The following is a 25,976-nucleotide window of genomic DNA, read 5'->3' as shown; positions in this document are numbered from 1 at the left end:
TTTAGAGAGTTTAGCCTGTCTAATATCCCCTCATCTGTGACTACTCACAAGTGTAATTGTATCTCTCAGCTGTGTCAGCTAGCTGCTTCGGCAGAGCTGCTAACTGGTAAATGCAGGATGTTAACCCTATGTTTGTCCCCATAAAAGTAGGGAGTAGACCTATTGCAGGTGTTCTGTAAGCTGTAACAAAGAAATGTTTTTTTTTCTTTAAGGGTTATTATGCTGTTGCTTATCTTTTAGAGCAGAGAGGAAGTTCTGAGTTCAGGTCATCTTTAAAAAGGTAATAAATATGGCAGCTTTCAGTTCAGGAGTCCTTTACAGCTCTACCCCAAGGTAAACTTCTCCCAACTAGCAATACACTATGCACCTGGTTATGCCACTCTGGGATGATTCTGGGGGTAAACATATCTTTTTTGTATTACACATGACAGCTTTATTTGGACAATAGAATAATATCTGTGTCGGGAGTTCAGGAGTCAATAGCAGGCAGTGCTGTGGAGGCCTGCAGGTATTGATCTACAGTAAAAGGTTCTTAGCCCTGCAGCGTGTTTACTGGGGAGAGAGGTACTTCAGACAGGCCGCTGTGTACACAGGAACACATGGCGGATGAACACACAGGGACAGGTCGTGAGTTTCTCCATACACAGGGGACATGCAGGCTTAGCGGTGTTTGTCCTCTTCAGTTCCCTGGTGAAAGTGATGACAAGTGGTGGGAAAGTGGAGCAATGGGGGGTTGTTTATGCTTGTGTGATTAATAAAGCAAATATCACAGAGGACACTGGGCGGCTGAATTCAATTACTGCTTTCCTGGGCTTTGCATTGTGCTGCCTTGTGCACAACAATGCATGGTTAGCCGCTCGTCCTCAGAGAACTGCCTCCTATAAAAGTCAATTTCCTTGTATGGAAAAACAACTGACTGGGAAACGTCTTTGCCCTGTACACAAAGACATTACCTCAAATGCCCTCTAGCAGGTGACGTATGGGCAGCCCAGAGAGGCACCTTCCTCAGTTTATATCAGTAATTGGCACTCGTTTGTCTGCTTGCTTCTTCTTTATTATTTTTGTTGTTACTCATTTATAAATTTGACTGCATTAGAGAGTACACTCCTGTATCATTAATTATTAGTACTCTGGTGTATTTATATAGTGCTGGGGCTATCCAAGGGGTTAAAGACCCACAGATCAGCAATCTGATAGTGTATATGCAGATGCTGCTTCCTGTAGGTGTACAGTAGCTAGTGAGGCAAGACAAAAAGGAGAAAGAGGGCACACTGAAAACGATTTTATGAGCCAGGGACAATGCCCTAAAGCAGGAAAGTCCAAAGTCTGTCCAGGGGCCAAATGCCGCCCACAGGCCTTTTCTGGTGGCCCCCAAAGCTCTCTACAGTCGTTAATTCCATGCTTCCCGCCGGCTGGAGTACATATTGTTCAGGTGCCAGGCAGATGGGCACAGGGTGAGCCGAATGACGTCTCTCCCTGCTGCTGCTAAACTCTCCGGCGGCATTAAAGAGAGTCTGAAGCAAGAATAAAACTCGCTTCAGACCTCATAGATAGCAGGGGCATGTGTGCCCCTGCTAAACCGCCGCTATCCCGCGGCTAAACGAGGGTCCCTGACCCCCCAAACCCCCTCCGTGCAGCGGGGGAGCGCTTCCTGGTTGGGGCAGGGCTAACCGCCACAGCCCTGCCCCACGCGCGTCTGTCAGTGCGTATCTCCGCCTCTCCTCCGCCCCTCTCAGTCTTCCTTCGCTGATAGACGTGACTGGAGGCAGGGCTGCAGCCGTTAGCCCTGCCTCCAGGAGCGACCAAGTCTGCGACCAAGTGTTGCAGTGGGGGGTTTGGGGGTGAAGGGACCCCAGTTTAGCGGCGCGATATCGGCGGTTTAGCAGGGGCACACATGCCCCTGCTAACTATGAACTCTGAAGCGAGATTTATTCTCGCTTCAGAGTCTCTTTAAATACTATTCCTCCTCCGAGTTGTCGCAACTCGGACGGCGATGTAATTTGAGGTCTGGCGATCAACGGATCCCCGAGTTACTGTTACATGGGGCGCACAGCATAGCGTTGCTGCAATGACAGCGCTATAATGAACTGCTTCGTCCAGGCTGTAGCTGTGGTGCCACATACAGGGGCACCTTGTGTCGCCGCTCTGCCTTCCTCTTTGTTCACCTGTAGGTTATCAGCCACCGCTGTAAGCAGTAGCAGACACTTATTAGCAGCTGTCACTGTGCCAGCAGCAGTAACAGCCACTGATTAGCAGCTGCCACTGTGCCAGCAGCAGTAACAGCCACTGATTAGCAGCTGCCACTGTGCCAACAGCAGTAACAGCCACTGATTAGCAGCTTCCACTGTGCCAGCAGCAGTAACAGCCTCTGATTAGCAGCTGCCACTGTGCCAGCAGCAGTAACAGCCACTGATTAGCAGCTTCCACTGTGCCAGCAGCAGTAACAGCCACTGATTAGCAGCTTCCACTGTGCCAGCAGCAGTAACAGCCACTGATTAGCAGCTTCTACTGTGCCAGCAGCAGTAACAGCCACTGATTAGCAGCTGCCACTGTGCCAGCAGCAGTAACAGCCACTGATTAGCAGCTGCCAATGTGCCAGCAGCAGTAACAGCCACTGATTAGCAGCTGCCAATGTGCGAGCAGCAGTAACAGCCACTGATTAGCAGCTGCCAATGTGCCAGCAGCAGTAACTGCCACTGTGCCAGCAGCAGTAACAGCCACTGATTAGCAGCCGCCACTATGCCAGAAGCAGTAATTGTCACTGATTCACAGCTGCCACTATGCCAGCAGCTGTAACAATCATTGATTAGCAGCCACCACTGTGCCATCAGCAGTAACAGCCACTGCACACAGCATATGGGTTATTTACTGTGGAAATGTTTTATGTGACAAAATGTCAGAGGCATAATGTACCTAACAGCAATCAGCAAAAATTGTTTCATTTTGCTAGTTTGGCCCCCTAGCACTCTCAAGAACGGCGCTATGACCCTTGGCCTAAAAAGTTTGGACACCCCTGCCCCTAAAGAGAAGGTCTTGTTATGTGGAGCTGGAATCGCCTGTATGGGCTGTCCGCTATCAAGCGTGTGTCCCAGCTTTGGCTCCTCTGTGTCCTGGGATGATGGTGGGATGATGGAAGAAGGGTCCTGGTAGTACACTGCTAACAATGTTGACTCTGGGTATGGATCTGTAGCTGCAGTTAGTGACACAGAATTATGCGCTCGGCCTGTACAAGCAATTCCTCCGGCTGTGCGCGTGGTTTGAGGTTTTAGCACTGCGGTGGTTAGCCATAAGAAGGAACTGAGATGTATAAATCGAACTCTTTTGCTATGTGTTTTGCTGAAGTGACACTCCCGCTCTGATCTGCTTGAGAAAGTGGGGGAGGTACCCCTGCAAAACTCAGGGCAATATAAAGTTTCATTTATACATCTCGGCTCCTTGTGGCTAACCAGCAATTGCTAGTAAGTTCCTCCACTTATCTACACCATCAGGGACAACTAGAACTGAGCTAGGTGTGTCACCCTAACCATGAATTCTACCTCCTGGATGTCCCGCTGTTCTCCTCGCTCTCGTCAGACTGGACCCATGTGTCCTCCTAGCCACACAGTGACCTCTTTGTGATTCAGCCCACATTTTTGTTTTTCTAAATCTGCCCAGCACATTGTTCTGCTGTTCTTGGTTACATTGGCCATGCTACGAGCTGAATGGGGCTGCAGGCTTGCAGATAGATCTGGCTCCATCTATCACCGTTCCACTTGCAATGCTCTCATTATAATTCCATTCGTTCAATCGTTTGTGATTTAAGAAAATCACACCAGTTCCTCTATGCTCTCTTCATTTCCTAGGAACGGTTAGGAAATACATCATTTCCTGTAGACAAATGTTTATTATTGGGAATTCGCAGAGGTTGTTTAAAGCCCAGATGTGCGGAGACTGCAACTGATAGATTCCAGTGTGCTGCCTCTCAGTTGTTATTGTACAGCAGTGAAGGTCACTTAGGGGAGCACTGGGCTTAGTTATAATGTATATTAATGATCGGGGCTGCCGAGATGCCATTGACGTGAATGATTAAAGGGTGTGGGTGTTTGTTAATTGAGTCATCGTATGATCATCCTTGTTCTTTTGGAGTACCTGACGTGAGCCAACAGATAGAGCTCTAATGAAGCCTGTTTTATATTTGTTACATATCACTAATAATGGTGGCTGCTTCAGGAATTGGAAAGCGTTGTAAGGAGAACATTACAATGACCTTGAAATGACTTGTAGGTGTGTCTTTGTGTATGTGTGCATTGTATACAGGCAGTCCCCGGTTAACCAACAAGATAGGGACTGTAGGTTTGTTCTCAACTTATATCTGTTCTTAACTTGTAACACTGAGCCATCTCTAGCACCTGTACCTCCTCTGTGCCCCCAGTGTCTTGCTCTGTCACCTCAGTTCCCCTGTACCTCCTGTGTCCCCCTCTGTGTCACCTCTGCCCCTCAGTATTCCCCTCTAATGCACCCCCCCCCCCCCCCCCCCCCCCCCCCGGAATGTATGTGAGGGAAAACCGGCAAGTCTGCCTGGACAATTGCCTGGCAAAACCGCGTGGAGTGGAGGCTTCAGCGTGCATCTCCAACTACGTCTTTATCACACCGTCTTTGAGCTGAGTTTCATACATCGCTAATTGCGTGTGGTCCGGTATTGGTCATGGAGAGAATCCGAAGACGTAACAACAAAAGTTGTTTAGGTGATGCCTCTAATGACTAACTATACAAGATTTATCTGCAAGCTTTCAAAACTTTAAGTTGTTTCTTCAGGCATGTTTCAGAACTGGTTCAGAACCATACAAAGTAGTGTCACATACTTGAGTTATTGAATACAATTTCAGAATCCATCACACACACCATACAATTCTTGATAAAATTGGTCTGAATTTCCCAACATGTCCAATCGAAAAAAAAAAAACTGGAAATTCAATTAGATTTCTCGATTGAAAACAAAAGCTTTACATTTTTCAGGGACAACCGATCGTATTTATTGAATTGGTGTAAAATTGGATCTTTTAATTGTATCGTTAGTGGCCACCTTAAAGTCATTAGATCTATTGATGGATTTAGAGATTCCAGCTGTTCTGATATATGACACACGAGGTAATGTCTCTCCTCCTATTTTGCAGGAATATAAACAGAAGCTCGCCCGTGTGACGCAGGTGCGGAAGGAGCTGAAGTCGCACATACAAAGTCTACCTGATCTGTCACTACTTCCCAATGTCACAGGAGGGTTGGCGCCTCTTCCTTCTGCCGGGGATCTCTTTTCTACTGATTAGGAGCAATTTGCTGGGCCCGCTCTTGTATCCGTTCTCGCCCAATAGGAACACCAGCATCGGAGAAGGGGTGGAGCCTGGATGAATTAGGAAAAAGACTGGAACTTTGTTATTATTGAAGTGTAATATTCATTCTCCCACCAGTTTAGCAGAAAACTGGACGCCAGAGCCCCATCTTCCTGTTTTTCCAAATAGTGTCTTAGCATTTGTGCTGATGGACAAGGTCAGGAGGGCATTTTTTCCGAACTTCCACCATCTTCCCTTTTTGTTTTTTTGTGTTTTAATTTTTTTCTTTTAATAGACTTGTTTACAGCGTGTGCAGATTTTGCTTCTCGGTCAGCCTTATTTTTCCCGTCAGCTTATCTTCCCTGTTCCGTTCTCAGGAGATGGGTAATGAGTTTTGTGTTCAGAGACAGCATGGCTAGTGTCCTTGTAATGTGCTGCTGGACAAGAGTAATACACAATACAGTGTGTCTCATTTCACAAGTGTGTCCAAGTGTCTCTTCATTGCTGTACTTACTGGGACAGGTCAGCTGCTTACAGGGTACCTGAAGTGACATGATGAGATAACTATAGATACATACTGTATATCAGTTGGAACATTAGAGAAAACACCTACCCTGCTCTGTTTCATCCCTCACTGCTCAGCCTGCTTGTTATCAGCCCTGATAAATTCCCCGACTGAGCATTCAGTCTGGCTTTGTTCAGGAATCATCAAGCCCAAGCCTGCCCCCTTCTGGCTCTGCTTTCCTGTTCTGTATACTTGCAGCATCACAGAGAGCTGTGATGAGATGGGAGGAGCTGCTGGTGCCGAGGAAGGAGCTATGCCTCTGTCTGCTTATGTAAGGGCATATTGAAAACATGTTTTTTTAATCTATATTTGTTAGTCATAAGAGGCTTTTAGAAATGGTGATTTTATTTTGTACACAGCCAACTAAATAATATGCTTTTCTGATAAACTGTGTTTTGCATGGAGTTTTAGTAAACAAAAAAAAAACCACACACACACACAAAAAAAATGGCACACCAGAGTGGCAAAAATAGCAGGTATAGTAGTTATTTAGTAAAACCTATCTGGGTATATGTTTATTTTGTGCCAAAGCGTTCATCTCTGGTTTCCTTTAAGGTGATTTGGGATTATACAAATTCTGCATGCAAATTTATGCAACTTGAAAATGGTTCAGTTGAATTCCAACTTGACAGGATTCGATTGGCCCATTTCCCGGCGTTACAAATTTGCATAATATTGCGTTACCACCTCACTGATCATCCCCAACAATGACCACGCTTAAAGCGGATCTGACCTCAGAACTTCTCTGCTCTAAAAGATAAGCAACTGCATAAAAACTTTTCTTTGTTACAAATAATGCAAATCCTGCAACAAATCTGCAGTATGTCTACTTCCTGCTTTCATGGAAGCAGACATAGGGTTAGCATCCTGCGTTTAGAAATTAGCTGCTCTGCTGAGGAAGCCAGCTGACACAGTTGAGAGATTAAATTACAATTTGTGATTAGTCACAGATGAGGGGGAATTTGACAGGCTAATCTCTCTAAATACATACAAGGGTAATTTTTATAGGTTTTCCTTCTATCCTGTGCAGGATAGAAGAGTTCAGAACCAGTTTAAGCCGGTACACACTGTAGAATATTTTGCACAATTCGAAATCCAAATTGGCCTAAATATTTGATTACTACCGGAGTACAATAGCCCCGTGATCAGCATTCAGTGATCGGGGATTGCAGTTATTTGCCCACGTGTTATATTGATTGGGAGAGTCATGGTCTGATCAGCGTCAGGGTTGAATAGTGTATGTCCAGCTTTAGCCATAAATTCCTGTAACTGCATGAAAGTGGCCATAGACCCCTTGGTAGGCTCTCGGTCTACTTTCCTCCACCATTTTCATCCAGCTTGGAGTGATGGTTATTGCCTGATCCTGGTTATAACCTACATTTGCTACTTATAGATTTCACTGTACTTCTAGGACTTGAGAAGGACATTTGTTTGTTTTGTATCCATCTCCAGACTTGTACTTATCCACAACTTTATCCCTGAGAACTTTTGACAGTGCATTGTCATCCATAGGTGACTGTTTGCATTCAGTTGCACTACCAAGGATAGAAATGCTCAATGAATAGCAGTTTTTAAGTGCCATTGAGTAAATATAGCAGGATAAAAAAATGTATCTGCGTCCATCTACATTTCGGGCTGCAAAGCAGTAAAATGTGCTGAGCAACACTGGTCCTCTGGTTTTTTAGCAATTTATTAAAAATTATATTTCCAGTTCAGTTTGCTGCCAGCTATTAATGTCTAAAAGGGCTTATATGTTTATATACTCAGACTACACTACACCTGCAGTAGAACATCTCACCTGATCCTGCTGCCGGGCTCCTCTCCTCTGTCTCGGGTCATCTGGCCCATGTGCACAATGATGCTCGGTCATCCGAGGGTGCGGTACTTCACACATAAGGACCCCAGCTGGTCCTCTTCCCCACAGTCTCCGTCTGCAGGCTGTAGCCATCGCGCATCCTTTCACTGTACACACTCTGCCACCGTCCTCCCTGGTCATGGCGCCCTTCCTCTGCACTTCCTGGTAACTGTTCCCCTGTTACTACCGGTATGTGACCTGATGGTGCACATGAGTGATGTAGTAACTAGGATGGTTATTAGGGTAATGGTGAAGGGTATATATGAGCACATATCTGCAGAGTTAGGATAGAAATTACTTGGCTAAGAATCACTTCTAAAAATAATGGTATAAGGGTATACACAATTAGGATATGGGACCTTAAATGACGTCATGGATGGAGGGCGGGATGGTGAGTGGGACAGCATACACTTGTCTAGGAGGGACTGAAGGGAGGGGGGTGGTTTAATCTAAAGGGGCCCATACACTGGTTGATTTCAGTAATTGATCGATCCTATGGAATCAATCTATCGTTTGGAAATCGATTCTTTCAAATCATCCGACCAATCGATTTGCGGCTGATTTTGACCGATTTGCTCGATCGGTCCGTATGGAAAATCTGGGTCGCTCGGCTAATGGCAGCCGATCGATGGGCCATAGGGTTGCATTGGATCGAACGGTGCAACGCTGTATTTCGATCAAATTTCAATAGATTTCATTCTGACATCTACTGGAATTCTGTTGCTACTGTGTGGCACACATCACATGCATTCCTGTCAGATTCGACTTGATAGGCATCTGACAGAAATCTGATCGTCTAATCTGCTGCAATTCTATAAGTGTATGGGCACCTTAATATGCAAACCAGAACTATTATCTATATAAACCAATCGCCACAATCTGATCTGCAGCCCCTGATGAGTCATAATTGCCTCAATTCTGGAAGCTATGTGAGGTAAATATTTTTGGGAAGGTAAAGTACCTCATGCGGTATTCTATTTTTTTTTTTTTTTTTTTTTTTTTTTTTTAGTAATTCTGAAAGATTTTTCTCTATTTCCAAACATTAGGTAAATGCATAAAGTGAGGTAAAACATGAGGTATTTCAGCGGTAAGCATGCAGTAAATAAATAATAGTGGTCTTTGTCTTCCATAAGTTAGGATAGTCTTTGCAAGATTTTTTTTTTTTTTGAGGGGGGAAGGTGTATTTGATTATGTAGCAACCTATGAAAAGTATATTTCTAGGCATCACCTTAAAAAAAAAAAAAAAAAATCCAGTAAATATTTGGAGTTTTATTTCTACTATTCTTTTCTATTATACAGCCTGAATAGGAACTCCACTAAAAACTGCAAATTGACTTTACCTCCAGGTACAGGCAGGTCTTAAACTGATCGGTAAATTACGTGCTAACATGCCCCCTAGTTTCCTTGAGAATAGCTATTTTCGGTAAAATTAATCCAAATTACCTCAAGAATTACCTCATCATTTACCCGCATGTGGTAAAACATGACTAAAACCTACCAGAATTGCTAAAGATTGCTAAATGTCATTACCTCATGATGAGGTAAATTACCATCCATGAGGTAATTTTTTGAAAACCCTACCAGAATTGAGGCCATTGTGGAAAATTATAAGGAGCTACTAGTTTGAGTATTATTAATCGTATAGGTAGGGGGAAACCTGGGCATAAGGTGGCTTCTAACAAGTATATCCAGAGTGGTCTTATTACATGGTTTCAAGATTTGTCTGCAAACTGGAGTGACCCTGACATCTAACTTTAGTTTACATCTTACCATAGCTAAAGTAACCAGGTCAAGACCTTGCACAGCTCTCTGCTCCCTTCGGCTCCTTACACACTCCTAGGAGTTCTGGTTCACCATGAGCTTGCTGTGGGAAATCTGTAACTCTGGGTGTGTCAAGTCCTACCCCATAGAGCCATATTAATCCATGCCATGCACTGATGAGGATCAACCAATCCGAAACAGTCTGTATGCATGTTGAATTAGTTTGGCACTATATTAACAATCTGACACATCCAGCGCTTCTGGAGGTGTGTTTAACTATCAGGGACAACAAAGAAATGATTTGCATATTCAGCAGTGGTGCATTGTGGGACCTTAAAATGTCACTTCAACCTGAATAATTGCAAATCCCTTCTGGTTTAAAGAGGAGCTGTCAGCCATACTATCTCAGAAAAAAAGCACATAAATAAGTAGATAAATACTTGCTCTACTTACATAACATATGTATTGCATGGTCCACGTTTTGATTTTAGTGATTTTTCTATAGTAAAAAAAAAAAAAAAGAAAGGCCCAGTGCACATCAAAAACGCTAGAGGTTTTTGAAGCAGATTTTCAGAGGGATTCTAGGCAGGTTCCGAGAGGTTTTCTAAACATGCCTAGTGTTTTTTGGAGCATTTTTGTGTAGCAGATTACAAATATTGTTACAGTGAAGCTGTTACTGAAGAGCTAATGTAACAAAAACGCCTGGAAAACTGCTCTGATCTAGCGTTTTTCAGAGCAGTTTGAGCTTTTCCTATACTTTACATTGAGGCAGAAACGCGTCTGCAAACTGCAAAAGTGCTGCAGGACCCACGTTTATGGTTTACTAAAAACCTCAAACCACTGGTGTGCACCATCCCATTGAAATACATTAGCCCAGCGTTTTCACAGGTGGAAGCGGTTTGTGGAACGCTTCAAAACTGCGTGGTGTGCACCAGGCCAAAATCCTTCTTAGTATTTCCTATTTTAACTGTGGCTATTGTGAAGCCAATCCTGATGTCATTTCCTGCTATACTCTCCTCTGCCTGATTTGCCCGCTCTTCACTATAGAAATTGCATTGTCCCAGCATGAGAAACATACGCCAATCAGAGAGGAACAGAGGTGTGGGCAGGGAAAACAGGAGGGAAAGCGGCTTCAGCCAATCAGGCTGCATTAGTTAAGCCTGAGAGGAAGTAGAGAAGCAAAAAAGGAGAATCTAGCATGCACTGCATCTTCCTTTTTGTGTACTGACTTTTGTGTGTACCAAATAAGTCAGGTAAACTGGGGAATGATCATTTATCAACTACAAAAGTAATAGTGATTTTAACTTTTCGATTGCCTGGTTAGCATCCTTATTACTTGTTTACTAGATAAAAATACAGAATTGATTTTATGCCCGACAGTTACACTTTAATTCTGCAAAATTCTGCTTTACCTACTTTAGTATGAGGGCTTTTTTTTATCCCTTTTAGCCCCTTACACACTCCTAGGAGTTCTGGTTCACCATGCGCTTGCTGGGTACTCTGTAATTCTACAAGTTATTGAAGTGAGACTGCGGAAAGCACCCAGAAGGATTTTTCACTTGTATGTTCTGCAAGTTCTGAAATGTATATTTTTTTTTATTCCGATTATTGGCTGCCTTATGTAGTGTGCATAAAATTATCCAGGGCTGGTTATTACTGCTTTTCTCACAAGCGGTGCAACTCCTACCAATGAAAGCAAAGACGGAAGCATCATATTTACTTTAATTGACTGGCTTGTGCGCACACTGCTGCAGTGTAATAAAGTCATGCGAAGACCTCGGCCCCCTCTAATTGAGGCTCTGAAAGTCTGAATGTTCGTACACAAGCAGGAGTCAGCGCTCGAGGGTCCTTTGTCATCTGTTTGCAATGTAGAGGGTATGGCGCTAATGAAACAACTGAGTACAATACTCAACACACTCCGGAATGCAGGAGATGGTGTTGCTATGGAAACTCATTAGCGGAACACGGAACCTGATATAAAAATTGATCTAATGTGAAAGATTCGGAATGATACGTAAAACTACTCAAGCATTTACAGACCTTGCTAACGTTCTACAGACTGCAGCAATCTCTTATGTGTGTTTATGTGTATTTATCTTCTGATGCTAGCCCTCTGCGGTTTGTAGAAAATATTTCGCCTCACTCTTTATGATGAAAAAGCATTTGCAAAATAAATGACCGCTTCAGTCCAGATGTGTGGGCTACCCTTATGTATTGTTACAGAGGCACTTCAATTCATGGGATGGATTCCACAGTTATGGTAAAATGGACCTGAACTCTTGCACAGGACGGAAGGAAAAAAACATAAAATGCACTCTGTATTTAGAGAGTTTAGCCTGTCTAATTCCCTCTCATCTGTGACTAATTACAACTGTGTTTTAATCTCTCAACTGTGTCAGCTAGCTGCCCTGGCAGAGCAGCTAATTTGTAAACACAGGATGTTAACCATGTCTACTTCCCTGAAAGTAGACACACTGCAAACTGCCACTCATGTGGGCTGCAATAGCCCACTTTCACTTGCGTGACCCCTGGGTAACGACGACGTGCTGAGAGACTGTGCTGTCTCATAGCGTGCAGGGAGGCGGGGATTGGCAGGAGGTGCGGCCAGGGGAGAGAGCTGACCAATTGCAGCTCAGGAAACCCTGTAAGAACAAACAGAGAACTCTTCTCCCCTCTGTTTACCTCAGAGTTAGCGACAAATCTTGTAGCTAAACTCGGGGGCTATAGATCCGCAGTGGGGGGCAGAGTGCGGCGGTTGGGGGACACAAAGCCATGTCATTAGGCAGAGAACATGGCTCTTTGTCCCATCCGCCCTCCATATCCCCACCTCGGGTTTTCTTTAAGGTCGCATTCACAGTGCCACATTGACGAGCTGCCTTATAAAGTCTTATAATGCAGCTTACCGCACTGCAACACTAATCCTATACACAGTGCCACGTTAAAGTCGGATTGAAAAATGTTGCGTTGTGGTAACTCACTGCTTGCAGTGCGTTTCCGCAACGTCCCACTGTGAATGCAACCTAAAGGTTATTATGCTGTTGCCTATCTTTTAGAGCAGAGAGGAAGTTCTAAGTTCAGCTCCACTTTAAATATAAAGTAAGAACCATAGCCCTACCATAAACTTATTTTAAAAGTACAACTGAAGTGAGAGCTCTATAGAAGTTGTCGTATTTATTTCCTATTAAACACCAGTTGCCTGGCCCCTTTCTTATCTCTTTGACTGCAGTAGTGTCTGAATCACACACCTGAAACAAGCATGCAGCTAATCCAGTCAGACTTCAGTCAGAAGCATCTGATCTGCGCGATTGTTCATTTATGGCAGAGGCTGAGAGCACATTAGGCAGTGCAGCAAACCATGTGTTTTCTGCACTGCGCATTTTTAATTTTCAGGTGAATTTTTGTATGCGATTGTGTTTCACATTTGCGTTTTTGGTGTATTTGTGTTTTGCGGTTTTTTTTTTAATATGTCCCTCAATCAATGGAGGAACATACACGATCCTATTGAAAAAAAGTAAAAACATTAAAAACGCATGTAAGAACGCATTCCTCTGCGTCTCCATTTAGGTACATCATACTGTATGCATTTTTGAAAATGATGCAGCAAGTTGTGCGTTTTGAAAAGCGCACACTGTAAAACACACACACACACACACACACACACACACACACACACACACACACACACACACACACACACACACGTGAAAAACTATTTGCCCCCATCCTGATTTCTTATTCTTTTGCATGTTTGTCACACTTAAAGAGGAACTCCAGTGAAAATAATGTAATAAAAAAAGTGCTTCATTTTTACAATAATTATGTATACATGATTTAGTCAGTGTTTGCCCATTGTAAAATCTTTCCTCTCCCTGATTTACATTCTGACATTTATTACATGGTGACATTGTTACTGTGGGCAGGTTATGTAGCTGGTCTGGCTTTAACAGACAGCTGTAACCAGCTATTTCCTGTCTGAACATTGTTACATTGTGGCAGTTTGCCCAGAGTACCGTACGGTACCAGAGCCTCTTGTGGGAGGGGTTTCAGCACAAAATCAGTCATACAGCGCCCCCTGATGGTCTGTTTGTGAAAATCATTATTTTTCTCATGTAAAAGTGGGTATCAGCTACTGATTGGGATAAAGTTCAATTCTTGGTCGGAGTTTCTCTTTAAATGTTTCTGCTCATCAAAAACCGTTAACTATTAGTCAAACATAACATAACTGAATACAAAATGCAGTTTTAAATGATGGTTTTTATTATTTAGTGAGAAAAAAAACTCCAAATCTACATGGCCCTGTGTGAAAAAGTTATTGCCCCCCTTGTTAAAAAATAACTTAACTGTGGTTTATCACACCCGAGTTCAATTTCTGTAGTCACCCCCAGGCCTGATTACTGCCACACCTGTTTCAATCAAGAAATCACTTAAATAGGAGCTATCTGACACGGAGAAGTAGACCAAAAGCTAGACATGCCAAGATCCAAAGAAATTCAGGAACAAATGAGAACAAAAGTACTGTAATTGAGATCTATCAGTCTGGAAAAGGTTATAAAGCCATTTCTAAAGCTTTGGGACTCCAGCGAACCACAGTGAGAGCCATTATCCACAAATGGCAAAAACATGGAACAGTGATGAACCTTCCCAGGAGTGGCTGGCCGGCCAAAATTACCCCAAGAGCGCAGAGAAAACTCATCCGAGAGGCCACAAAAGACCCCAGGACAACATCTAAAGAACTGCAGGCCTCACTTGCCTCAATTAAGGTCAGTGTTCACGACTCCACCATAAGATAGAGACTGGGCAAAAACGGTCTGCACGGCAGATATCCAAGCCGCAAACCACTTTTAAGCAAAAAGAACATTAAAGAGAATCTGTATTGTTAAAATCGCACAAAAGTAAACATACCAGTGCGTTAGGGGACATCTCCTATTACCCTCTGTCACAATTTCGCCGCTCCCCGCCGCATTAAAAGTGGTTAAAAACAGTTTTAAAAAGTTTGTTTATAAACAAACAAAATGGCCACCAAAACAGGAAGTAGGTTGATGTACAGTATGTCCACACATAGAAAATACATCCATACACAAGCAGGCTGTATACAGCATTCCTTTTGAATCTCAAAAGATCATTTGTGTGTTTCTTTCCCCCCTGAGGGGGGAGTGCATAGCAGAACCACAACACTGAAGAACTTGGCAGCCTTCCAGACACAGGCTGACAAGTCTGACAAGGGAAAGATACAATGATTTATTACAGAGACTGTGATAGTACAAAGTGCTGCAGTAAGCCAGAACACATTAGAATAGCTTTTGGAACTTGTAGGATGATAAAAAACAGGATGCAATTTTTGTTACGGAGTCTCTTTAAGGCTCGTCTCAATTTTGCTAAAAAACATCTCAATGATTGCCAAGACTTTTGGGAAAATACCTTATGGACCAACGAGACAAAAGTTGAACTTTTTGGAAGGTGCGTGTCCCGTTACATCTGGCGTAGAAGTAACACAGCATTTCAGCAAAAGAACATCATACCAACAGTAAAATATGGTGGCGGTAGTGTGATGGTCTGGGGTTGTTTTGCTGCTTCAGGACCTGGAAGGCTTGCTGTGATAGATGGAACCATGAATTCTACTGTCTACCAAAAAATCCTGAAGGAGTATGTCCGGCCATCTGTTCATCAACTCAAGCTGAAGCGATCTTGGGTGCTGCAGCAGGACAATGACCCAAAACACACCAGCAAATCCACCTCTGAATGGCTGAAGAAAAACAAAATGAAGACTTTGGAGTGGCCTAGTCAATGTCCTGACCTGAATCCTATTGAGATGTTGTGGCATGACCTTAAAAATGTGGTTCATGCTAGAAAACCCTCAAATAAAGCTGAATTACAACAATTCTGCAAAGATGAGTGGGCCAAAATTCCTCCAGAGCGCTGTAAAAGACTTGTTGCAAGTTATCGCAAACGCTTGATTGCAGTTATTGCTGCTAAGGGTGGCCCAACCAGTTATTAGGTTCAGGGGGCAATTTCTTTTTCACACAGGGCCATGTAGGTTTTGAGTTTTTTTTCTTACTAAATAATAAAAACCATCATTTAAAACTGCATTTTGTGTTCAATTATGTTATATTTGACTAATAGTTAACGGTTTTTGATGAGCAGAAACATTTAAGTGTGACAAACATGCAAAAGAATAAGAAATCGGGAAGGGGGCAAATAGTTTTTCACACCACTGTATGTATGTATATATATATATATATATATATATATATATATATATATATATATATATATATATATATATATATATATATATATATACATATATATATATATATATATATAAATTTTTACATGCTACCTGTACTTTCATGAAGGGCAAAAACGCTAGCGGTTTCCTCAATGCTAACATTCTTGTCAAGTGTGTTCCTAAAATTATTAGAATATAACAATAAAAAAAACAATCTGCATTGTTTCAAAGGAAATTAAAGGGACTCAGAGCACCTCTCATGGGCATGTCTTTAAGCCAGACGACTTCCAACAAAGTCGTGCTATTACCCCTCTGGAGGAGCCTCTTGCAATGGCCATGCGTGTCACTTCCTCTTCCTGCTTCATTCAGTGATGCACTTCTCTAACAGAGAAGACAGGGGTGACCCGGAAGTTATAACATAGCCAAGATGGTAGTTGCGATTTTTAAGTTGAGATCGAACGAAAACTATTTGGTGTAGAATGGCGTGTTTAATTGGTGTAGAATTCAGGCATCAAATGAAAGAGGAGAGCACAAGCTACAGAAAGGTATGCATCTTAACCTCCTTAGCTTTCTGGACGAACTGAGCTCGTCCAGTGACGCTGGTGGGCTGATTTGAATAATTTTTTTTTTAAACACGCAGCTAGCACTTTGCTACCCGCCTCGTAATAGGGCCCTAGGCTAGCTACATGATTAAAAAAAAAAATAGGTTAAAAAAAAAAAGCCACTTGCGGCCGCAGGGAATCAAAACGCCAGGGAGGTGTACTTTGCAGTACTGGTCAGAGTCTTAAAGGCATACCCATGAGAGTTGCTCGGAGTCCCTCTAATACAGGGTCTTCTCAAAAAATTAGCATATTGTGATAAAGTTCATTATTTTCTGTAATGTACTCATAAACATTAGACTTTCATATATTTTAGATTCAGATACACACAACTGAAGTAGTTCAAGCCTTTTATTGTTTTAATATTGATGATTTTGGCATACAGCTCAGGAAAACCCAAATTTCCTATCTCAAAAAATTAGCGTATTTGATCCAACCAATAAAAGAAAAGGGTTTTTAAAACAAAAAAAAGTCAACCTTCAAATAATTATGTTCAGTTATGCACTCAATACTTGGTCGGGAATCCTTTTGCAGAAATGACTGCTTCAATGCGTCGTGGCATGGAGGCAATCAGCCTGTGGCACTGCTCAGGTGCTATGGAGGCCCAAGATGCTTCGATAGCGGCCTTAAGCTCATCCAGAGTGTTGGGTCTTGCGTCTCTCAACTTTCTCTTCACAATATCCCACAGATTCTCTATGGGGTTCAGGTCAGGAGAGTTGGCAGGTCAATTGAGTACAGTAATACCATGGTCAGTAAACCATTTACCAGTGGTTTTGGTACTGTGAGCAGGTGCCAGGTAGTGCTGAAAAATGAAATCTTCATCTCCATAAAGCTTTTCAGCAGAGCAGTGCCACAGGCTGATTGCCTGCATGCCACGCCACATTGAAGCAGTCATTTCTGCAAAAGGATTCCCGACCAAGTATTGAGTGCATAACTGAACATAATTATTTGAAGGTTGACTTTTTTTTGTTGTAAAAACCCTTTTCTTTTATTGGTTGGATCAAATATGCTTGTTATAAACTGTTCTTATATCATCTTGCTTCGACACCAGTAACTTCTTACAGTTACGTCTCACAGACTGGGAGATCACTTGACTCTCCACACAGCAAGCAGGAGATAGACTTTCTCAGGCTTCTTCAATGTTTACGTTATTTATTCAGGAAACAGGAATACAGATAGATACATTCATCATATCCTAGCCATGCCAATCTTCATGTTGCGTTACAAGCTCGTGATTAGACTCCCTGCTGAAGTCAATCAGGTACCTTCTTCCTAACTACGTTACACTAAACTACCTATGTACAGCATACATTATATCAGATTACAGAAAGGAAGAACATGCTTAGAGGTCCCAGTCGGCCTTACGAGCTAGTGCGGAAGGAAGAAGCAGAAAGCTCTCTCCATCGCTCACTCCGGGTTTAATACCGACTAGGAAAGAGTTAACCTCCCTGGCGGTAAGCCCGTGCTGAGCATGGGCTATGCCGCCGGGAGGCACCGCTCAGGCCCCGCTGGGCCGATTTGCATATTTTTTTTTTTTTGCTGCACGCAGCTAGCACTTTGCTAGCTGCGTGCAGTGTCCGATCGCCGCCGCTACCCGCCGATCCGCCGCTATACGCGTCACCGCAGCTGCCCCCCCTCCCAGACCCCGTGCGCTGCCTGGCCAATCAGTGCCAGGCAGCGCCGTGGGATGGATCGGAGTCCCCTTTGACGTCACGACGTCGGTGACGTCATCCCGCCCCGTCGCCATGGCGACGGGGGAAGCCCTCCAAGAGATCCCGTTCTTTGAACGGGATCTCTTGATCTCCGATCGCCGCCGGCGATCGGAGGGGCTGGGGGATGCCGCCGAGCAGCGGCTATCATGTAGCGAGACCTTTTTTTTTTAAACGTATTTGCTTCCCCCTGGCGGATTTTTACAAACCGCCAGGAGGGTTAAATATGACATCATCTTCGCCACCCCCTAGATCAGATTATTGGTGGACCCACTCGTGGTGGCATCATACACACCTACTTGATTAATAATCAATGAGGCATTTGACCTATATGCAGGACTGTGGATGTTTAGTAAATATGGCTGATGTTTACTGTTCCTGTGGTGTACGTGTGGAGGTCAGAATAGGCCGATGGCCTTCTTTTGGGAACATGTTCTCAGTATCTGCGTGTATCCTCTGCTACACGCAGACCCTGAGATGCCTCTGCCTGCATCACAAAACCTCTATTTATTTTAACCCCCTTGGCGGTAATCCCGAGCTGAGCTCGGGGTATGCCGCCGGAGGTCGCCGCTCAGGCCCTGCTGGGCCGATTTTCAATCTGAAAAAAGCAGCACACGCAGCCGGCACTTTGCCAGCCGCGTGTGCTGCCCGATCGCCGCCGCTCCGCGGCGATCCGCCGCGTGCAGCGGCGAAAGGGGGTCCCCCCAGCCGCCCGAGCCCAGTGCAGCCGGAACAAACAGTTCCGGCCGGCGCTAGGGGCTGGATCGGGCGGCTCTGACGTCAGGACGTCGACTGACGTCCATGACGTCACTCCGCTCGTCGCCATGGCGACGAGGAAAGCGAAACAAGATAGGCCGCTCATTGCGGCCTATCTTGTTACTTTCGATTGCCGGAGGCGATCGAAAGTACGCTTCCGGAGCGCCCTCTAGTGGGCTTTCATGCAGCCAACTTTCAGTTGGCTGCATGAAATAGTTTTTTTTTAATTTAAAAAAAACCCTCCCGCAGCCTCCCTGGCGATTTTAATAGAACGCCAGGGAGGTTAAAGGCATACACTGCGGACAAGCCTTTTACATAAAACTCAGGCCAAGTAACTGAGGCCTACTTAAATTATAACAACCCTTCCTAAAACGGCTTGACCCGCAGATCCCAGCGTCTGAACCTCCCAGTACCTGGTTTCTTTCTTTTATGTTTCACTTTTCGATGTTCGTGCTCACACAACTTCTCTGCTCTCGGTGGTTACCCCTCGAAGAGAGAGAGCACGACCTCTTGGTCTTCCCGTAACCAGGCTCTCTGGGGAGGCCCTACTTCTAAATCCCTCTATACCACATGCTCAGAACTTGCGTATCACTCACAAACTTGCATGACCACAGAAAAGTGAAACTCGTTTGGTTGTTACTCAAGGGAGCAGTGCCAGGTGCCTTCTAAAAGAACGCCTTTATACAATCGGCTCCATCACAGGTACTACTAAACCTATACCCGTAACCCTGTATATCCCTTAATTTGAAAATATCGGTTCAGGAGATTGTTTATGAGGCACCAATCTCTGGACCAGGTTAATTTGTTTTACGTAATGTTAACACGCAACCTCACCTGGATAATGATGCCTAACGTTGTCATCCCCATCCAGACGACCAGTGGGTGTAGAATAAACTTTGGAACTGCAGAGGCCCAGTCCGAGTGTCCCTGGAACATCACCGGAACCTTTGTCCACCAGGTCAGACTGGCACTCACCTGCTCATTTTTGTGTTCTACCTCGTTAAGATCACCTGTATCATGGTGAAATCTTACCTCTAACTTAGTGTACTGTTTGTTTAACCTTTGTAACAAAATGTGGTCGTCTTGGATCAAACCCTGTTCCCCTTTGTCCCATGTCGTGTTCTCTTTCAGGACGGGAACTACCCGTGAAACTTTGCACTTTAGAGTTCTCTTAACAATTTGAGAAACAACGTCATCCAACCTGGATGACTGGATCCATATGGGATCTCCGCTCCCACAATATGTTCCCCTTGGAAAATCTCCCTTATTGGAACAATTATGAGAATATACCTTGAATGTATCATTAGACCTTATGTTAAAAAACCAAACCTTTCCTTCAGCCACCGGAACTATCGGTTGGGCTTCAGGGTGGATCTTTTGAATGGTATCCTCGCATTCTGCGTTCTTGAGCCTGCAGGCTTCTTCACTAAATTTGACTTGCCCCGGCCAACGCAGGTACTTCTGCAAGAATTGCCCGCATGAGGACAACTCTACTTGCTTCACCTCCCCGTCTAGCACCAAAAAAGGTTGACCTCTCAGGTCCTGGTGTGAGACACGGGTTGAGGTGGGAACCAAGGAAGTGGCGGTGCCTAAAGGAATCTTGCACCGTTTCCCTTTGTTCACCCAAACATCTCGAAGCTGCCATGCAAAAGATCCTTCTCCAGAAAAATTAATATATCTCCCCTTGTCCAATCTCAGTTGGACAGGATCTTTAAGCATCTCCCTGACAAAATATGCCCCCAACTGTCCTGATTGGACCTCTTCCCCCCTTACGTCCTGAGGCACAATATGTACCTGAGGTCGGGAAGACTGTACTCTCTGCAATCTTTCAATTAAGAGTACCTCTTCACTTACCCACCTAGCATGAGGATAAGGGGCTGCATATGGACTGTGTAATATCGTCCCCTGTTGTGACCCGTGTAGTGTGGATGGGGTTCCCTGTGTTGGCTTTCCCTCCCCCAGGACCGCTCTCCCCCCCCCCCTTTGTCACCTGGAAATGTGGCTTGATCTTGATTTTTACTTCTTGTTTCGAGAACCACCCACCCTCGGCTTTCCAGCCTTTACGTGTATATAGTTGTTTCAGAGGCACTCTCTGTTGGTAGTTCCAGAGTGTGATGTTGTCCCCCGCGTCTCTCCGGTAGGAGAATTGACGTCTCCTACTCGTTCCTCTCCAATCTGGAACAATCTCACTCTGCATAACCAAGACAAGGTACCCCTGAATCACACACTCCACCTTTTGCACGTACCCATTGTACTGCAATGTACCTTTTAACAAACCTTTGGATCGGTGCGTCGATTCTGGGAGTGTGACCTTCAATAGCAGATTTACACTGCCTTTCCAGTCACCCTGCCAGCACACCTGACCTTTCAGACCTTTCACCCACATTGTGCCATGAAATTTGTTTTCTCCTGGCACAAGTGCTCTTTTCCTTCATCCCTGCTTGGTCCATCTGTGCCAATCAGAGGGAGGTGTGAAAGGATCAGTACCTTTGTCACCCAACATCAACATGTTTGGGCCCTGCATTCTCATTAACCCCTTATTATACATGAGAATGTCCTCTCTTCGTTCTCCTAGGACGAAATGGCAACCTAGGATCACCATCAGCACGGTACTCTTCATTATAAAAGCACCACCTTGGGAAAGAAAAACATTAGCAATTTGCACTATGCTTTGCTCAGTCAGTTTTTTTAGACGTTTTCCGATCTCAGGAACCTCGGTTTTTAGTCTCTTTCCAATTTCAGGAATCTCGTGTTTTAGTCTCTTTCCAATTTCAGGAATCTCGTGTTTCTCCAAACTTAGATTGGCATCTGGAACCTTTCGCTTATCCGACTGACATCTCCATCTTTGCTGCCAGCACTGCAGCTGTCTCGATTCCATATTGCCCAACTCCTGAAATCGAAATACAAACAAATCAATTCATATTAATGATTTGGGATTCGCCCTGCGGCTTGTACTCTGTACACTTTAAATTGATCAATATATATCGTAATTGATCTCGTTGCTTTATGGTTCTCATGAACTCTGTTTACTCTTTTTGGTAGATTGGAGTTAAACTTCACCCCCCTACCTCAGTACTATCCTCAGTACTTACCTGTTTAAAATATGCTCCCGCAGACTTCACCTTTGGAAGCTCTCACCTCATTGCAGCTCCTTCCACATCCCCCCCTATCTGTCCATGCGCGGCCGTCGCATGCACAGATTACGGATGCCACACCTGTTGCTGCTTTGCAGGTGCGCCTGCAATGCTCTTACTCATTTTCGCATAAACTTATCTAGAACTTCATCGCGATACCAGCTCTGCTAGAAGTTCTGTGTGTTGTACCCTCTGATCGATGTTTGCCGTGCCACCACCCCCAGACTTAACAAAAAAATGGCTGCCTCCCTGTAGGAAGGAGCATTTAAACAACACAGGGTGCAGGGCTAAGCATACCAGCGTCATATGCCCGTATGCAGATCCCTGAATGCCCACGTGGTAGGTAGTCACATGGCAAACACCGTACTGATACACTGTCACTCTGTACATGGCAATTCTATCATCTGTATAATTGCCCCATGAACTGCGTTCAGTTTTTGTTCTTTGTGCTACAATTGATAGGAGCTGGAAAAAACATATTTGACCAATCAGTGGACGAAAAAAAAACGCACAAAAAAAACATCCCCAGCCCAGCATAGACCTCTCAGTCAAGCTCTGGCCCTGTCCACGACAAAAACCGGAAAAAAACGTTTTTGCAGCAGCGGCGACGGAAACCCGGATTGGTTAACTCCCTTTTTTCCAACTCCGGCACCCCCCTGATGCACTGTCCCCCCTATACTCTATTGGGAACTCATGCTGCACCACCCATTAAGGTGCCCCACTTACAGGAATAATCCCGTAAGCAACTCAGTACAGACACTTTCCTGACCTGCACTGCTACGTGTGTCCCTGCACCTAGCTGGGACACTTTTCCTATCCGTGCTCCTGCTAATCTTACAGTAATAGCTTGGTGCACGTATCCTGGCATTCCTTTCCATGGACTCAGGGAAAAACTCTGGGGAAATACTTCGAGAACCGAGACACACAGTAGCATGTCTCTGTATTTCTACCCCCCTCCCTTACAGCTGCTCTGCCCGGAGCCGCGAGCAGCGAGCACAGCCTGACGTGACGTGGATCCCCCAGCCCCTCCTCCCCCCTGCCATGACGTGTGGGGGCCATGACTCTTGGGGGAGGGCTCTCTCCACTGCCGCCATTTTGAGTCCTGGACTGCCAGCTAAGATGGCTGCTCCCATAGCAGCCTCTCGTTCCTATACCTTAGGAAAAAAAACAAACTCAAACAGAACAAACATTTTTATGCATAGTTACACACAGCATCGATACATTTTACTGAGAGTCAGCCTTCCGCTACCTATACTCTCTGGGATGCTTGCCAAACTTGAGACAAACCGCGTCACAGCTGCAATGCTAAATATTTTACATCTTAGCATCACCCAGGAACGTAGAAACCTCTCTCTCTCCTCACAAATCATCTGCAGCATATCTCCGCCATAACCCAGAACTACTCAAGCGCACAGCGTAACTCTAAACCATATTAACAGCTAATACTTCTGAGACGCACATTTATCAGTCTGACATGACTACAACATTAAACCTATATCTACATTTAGAACTTTCAGCGGCCCTGACTGGAACTAGATAAGCTTGCACCTCTCACTACGCTATCCACTGCGGACAGAGAGGAAAAAAAACACGCTGATCGGCTCTGGAAAAACGCCAGCTCACCGAAGAAAAAACTTACTTCTAAGTTTTACAACTGTCTCAACTCCCCTCTCCTGTCTACTCAGCTATCTCTCTCTTTCTTCTCTCCCCCCTCCACCTGCTCGACAGCCGCCCCCCTCCCTATCTCTTCCACGGGGCGCTCTCTGCTAGGCTAAAACACAGCTGGCATCACTCCCAGTCTCTGGACGGGGAGAAAGAAAAACAAAACCAACATAGAAGAAGGAACAAAAAAAAAAAAAATAAAGCACGCAGCCTCCACGCTGCAATTAACACAGAATGTACATATGACCACATTATCCTCTCCTTGTTATAACACCAAATACAACACAGATAACGCCATATAACAACATAAATCATACTTGCCTGAGCAGAGGACTTCGTACGCCTGCCAATTCGACCAGCTTTTGGCAACTCCACAAAACTGAGTGGATCCCTGGAACTACTGAGCGTCATCTCTGTGTACCCACACTGGCTCAGCGGAACGATCTCCAGCGGCAGCTGCCAGCCGGCCTCGGAGCCTTCCAGTCACCTGCGATCCGGTTTAGGCTATGACTGCGTGCACTTACAGTCAAAGTTTAACATCCACGAGTTTCGCCGCTGGTCTCCTCGAATTGCAGCCCGTGTGCTTGCTTGGCTCACGCAATGCACACTCCCCACACCACTTATCAGTCTCAGCTTGATAAGCTTTACAGTCCGCGTCTATTCCTCTTGTTTTGCTGTGGAATATCTTGAAAACTTCTTCGGCCCCGGCCCCTGTCTGCCTGTTTTGCTAGGCAGGGAAGGGTTTCAGCATCACTGTTATAAACTGTTCTTATATCACCTTGCTTCGACACCAGTAACTTCTTACAGTTACGTCTCACAGACTGGAAGATCACTTGACTCTCCACACAGCAAGCAGGAGATAGACTTTCTCAGGCTTCTTCAATGTTTACGTTATTTATTCAGGAAACAGGAATACAGATAGATACATTCATCATATCCTAGCCATGCCAATCTTCATGTTGCGTTACAAGCTCGTGATTAGACTCCCTGCTGAAGTCAATCAGGTACCTTCTTCCTAACTACGTTACACTAAACTACCTATGTACAGCATACATTATATCAGATTACAGAAAGGAAGAACATGCTTAGAGGTCCCAGTCGGCCTTACGAGCTAGTGCGGAAGGAAGAAGCAGAAAGCTCTCTCCATCGCTCACTCCGGGTTTAATACCGACTAGGAAAGAGTTAAATATGACATCATCTTCGCCACCCCCTAGATCAGATTATTGGTGGACCCACTCGTGGTGTCATCATACACACCTACTTGATTAATAATCAATGAGGCATTTGACCTATATGCAGGACTGTGGATGTTTAGTAAATATGGCTGATGTTTACTGTTCCTGTGGTGTACGTGTGGAGGTCAGAATAGGCCGATGGCCTTCTTTTGGGAACATGTTCTCAGTATCTGCATGTATCCTCTGCTACACGCAGACCCTGAGATGTCTCTGCCTGCATCACAAAACCTCTATTTATTTTAAAGGCATACACTGCGGACAAGCCTTTTACATAAAACTCAGGCCAAGTAACTGAGGCCTACTTAAATTATAACAATGCTAATTTTTTGAGATAGGAAATTTGGGTTTTCATGAGCTGTATGCCAAAATCATCAATATTAAAACAATAAAAGGCTTGAACTACTTCAGTTGTGTGTATTTGAATCTAAAATATATGGAAGTCTAATGTTTATCAGTACATTACAGAAAATAATAAACTTTATCACAATATGCTAATTTTGTGAGAAGACCCTGTATGTCAGCCTCCATGTCCATCCTTCAGGTGCGTTTTAAATGGTACCTCTGAACTCTTATACCATAGGCAAAATACCGAATAGTCAGATTGTTAAAAAATGTAAAGTAGTTTTCTGGACTGTACTAGAAATTCATCTTACCTGTGGGACCAACTAGATAAATACGAACCTTCATAGACCATTCTATGAATGGGTTCTTGGTGATCTAATAGATACTGTAATTTGTCTCGCATTTGCTCTGTCTGTGACCTTCAATACCAGGGGGCTCATCTGCCAATGGGTCATCTCACAGGTCTGGCTACCAGGACTCCTTCCACCCATAAAAAGTGTGGCCACAATAACATTTGCTCTGAATGGCAGTGCCTCAGTATGGCAGGGAGAGCAGGAAGAAGTTAAGATCTCCCTGCAGCTGCAGGAGCTGTTTTCCAGTAGTTACACCTCTGGGACAAACATATCCACAGAAATAATTGCAAGGCTAAACATGGCACTGGTGGTTAACGACACAAAGCACTAGACAAATAATCAGCGGGTTGATTTCTGCCCTCTTAAAATCCAGTGCGTCTCACATACCTTTATGAAGATACCAGTATGCTGTGCTGTGGAATATCCAGAGGGACCAATTAACAGAAAATGTGTCCCCTTGTCCCAGCCAC

The 25,976-nt window shown here is 44.4% G+C and overlaps 1 protein-coding gene and 1 long non-coding RNA gene across 2 annotated transcripts in view; one reads left to right on the top strand and one right to left on the bottom strand.

Annotated features, from left to right (window-relative positions):
* RPRD1B (regulation of nuclear pre-mRNA domain containing 1B) overlaps positions 1-5,786 on the top strand; it is a 103,792-nt gene extending 98,006 nt beyond the window's left edge. The window contains exon 7 of the mRNA XM_068262844.1: positions 5,154-5,786. Coding sequence (XP_068118945.1) covers positions 5,154-5,303 — 150 coding nt within the window. The 3' untranslated portion in view covers positions 5,304-5,786. The remainder of the gene's footprint in view (positions 1-5,153) is intronic.
* LOC137541515 (uncharacterized) lies at positions 4,988-25,976 on the bottom strand. Its single transcript, XR_011025185.1, has 2 exons — positions 25,894-25,976; positions 4,988-5,848 (listed from the first exon to the last, which is right to left on the bottom strand). It is a non-coding gene; the product is annotated as an uncharacterized lncRNA (long non-coding RNA).

Source organism: Hyperolius riggenbachi, chromosome 12 (genome assembly GCF_040937935.1).
Source record: "Hyperolius riggenbachi isolate aHypRig1 chromosome 12, aHypRig1.pri, whole genome shotgun sequence".
Lineage (NCBI taxonomy): Eukaryota > Metazoa > Chordata > Amphibia > Anura > Hyperoliidae > Hyperolius > Hyperolius riggenbachi.
Note: the sequence above shows the minus strand (reverse complement) of the source record. Positions and strands in the feature narration are given on the sequence as shown.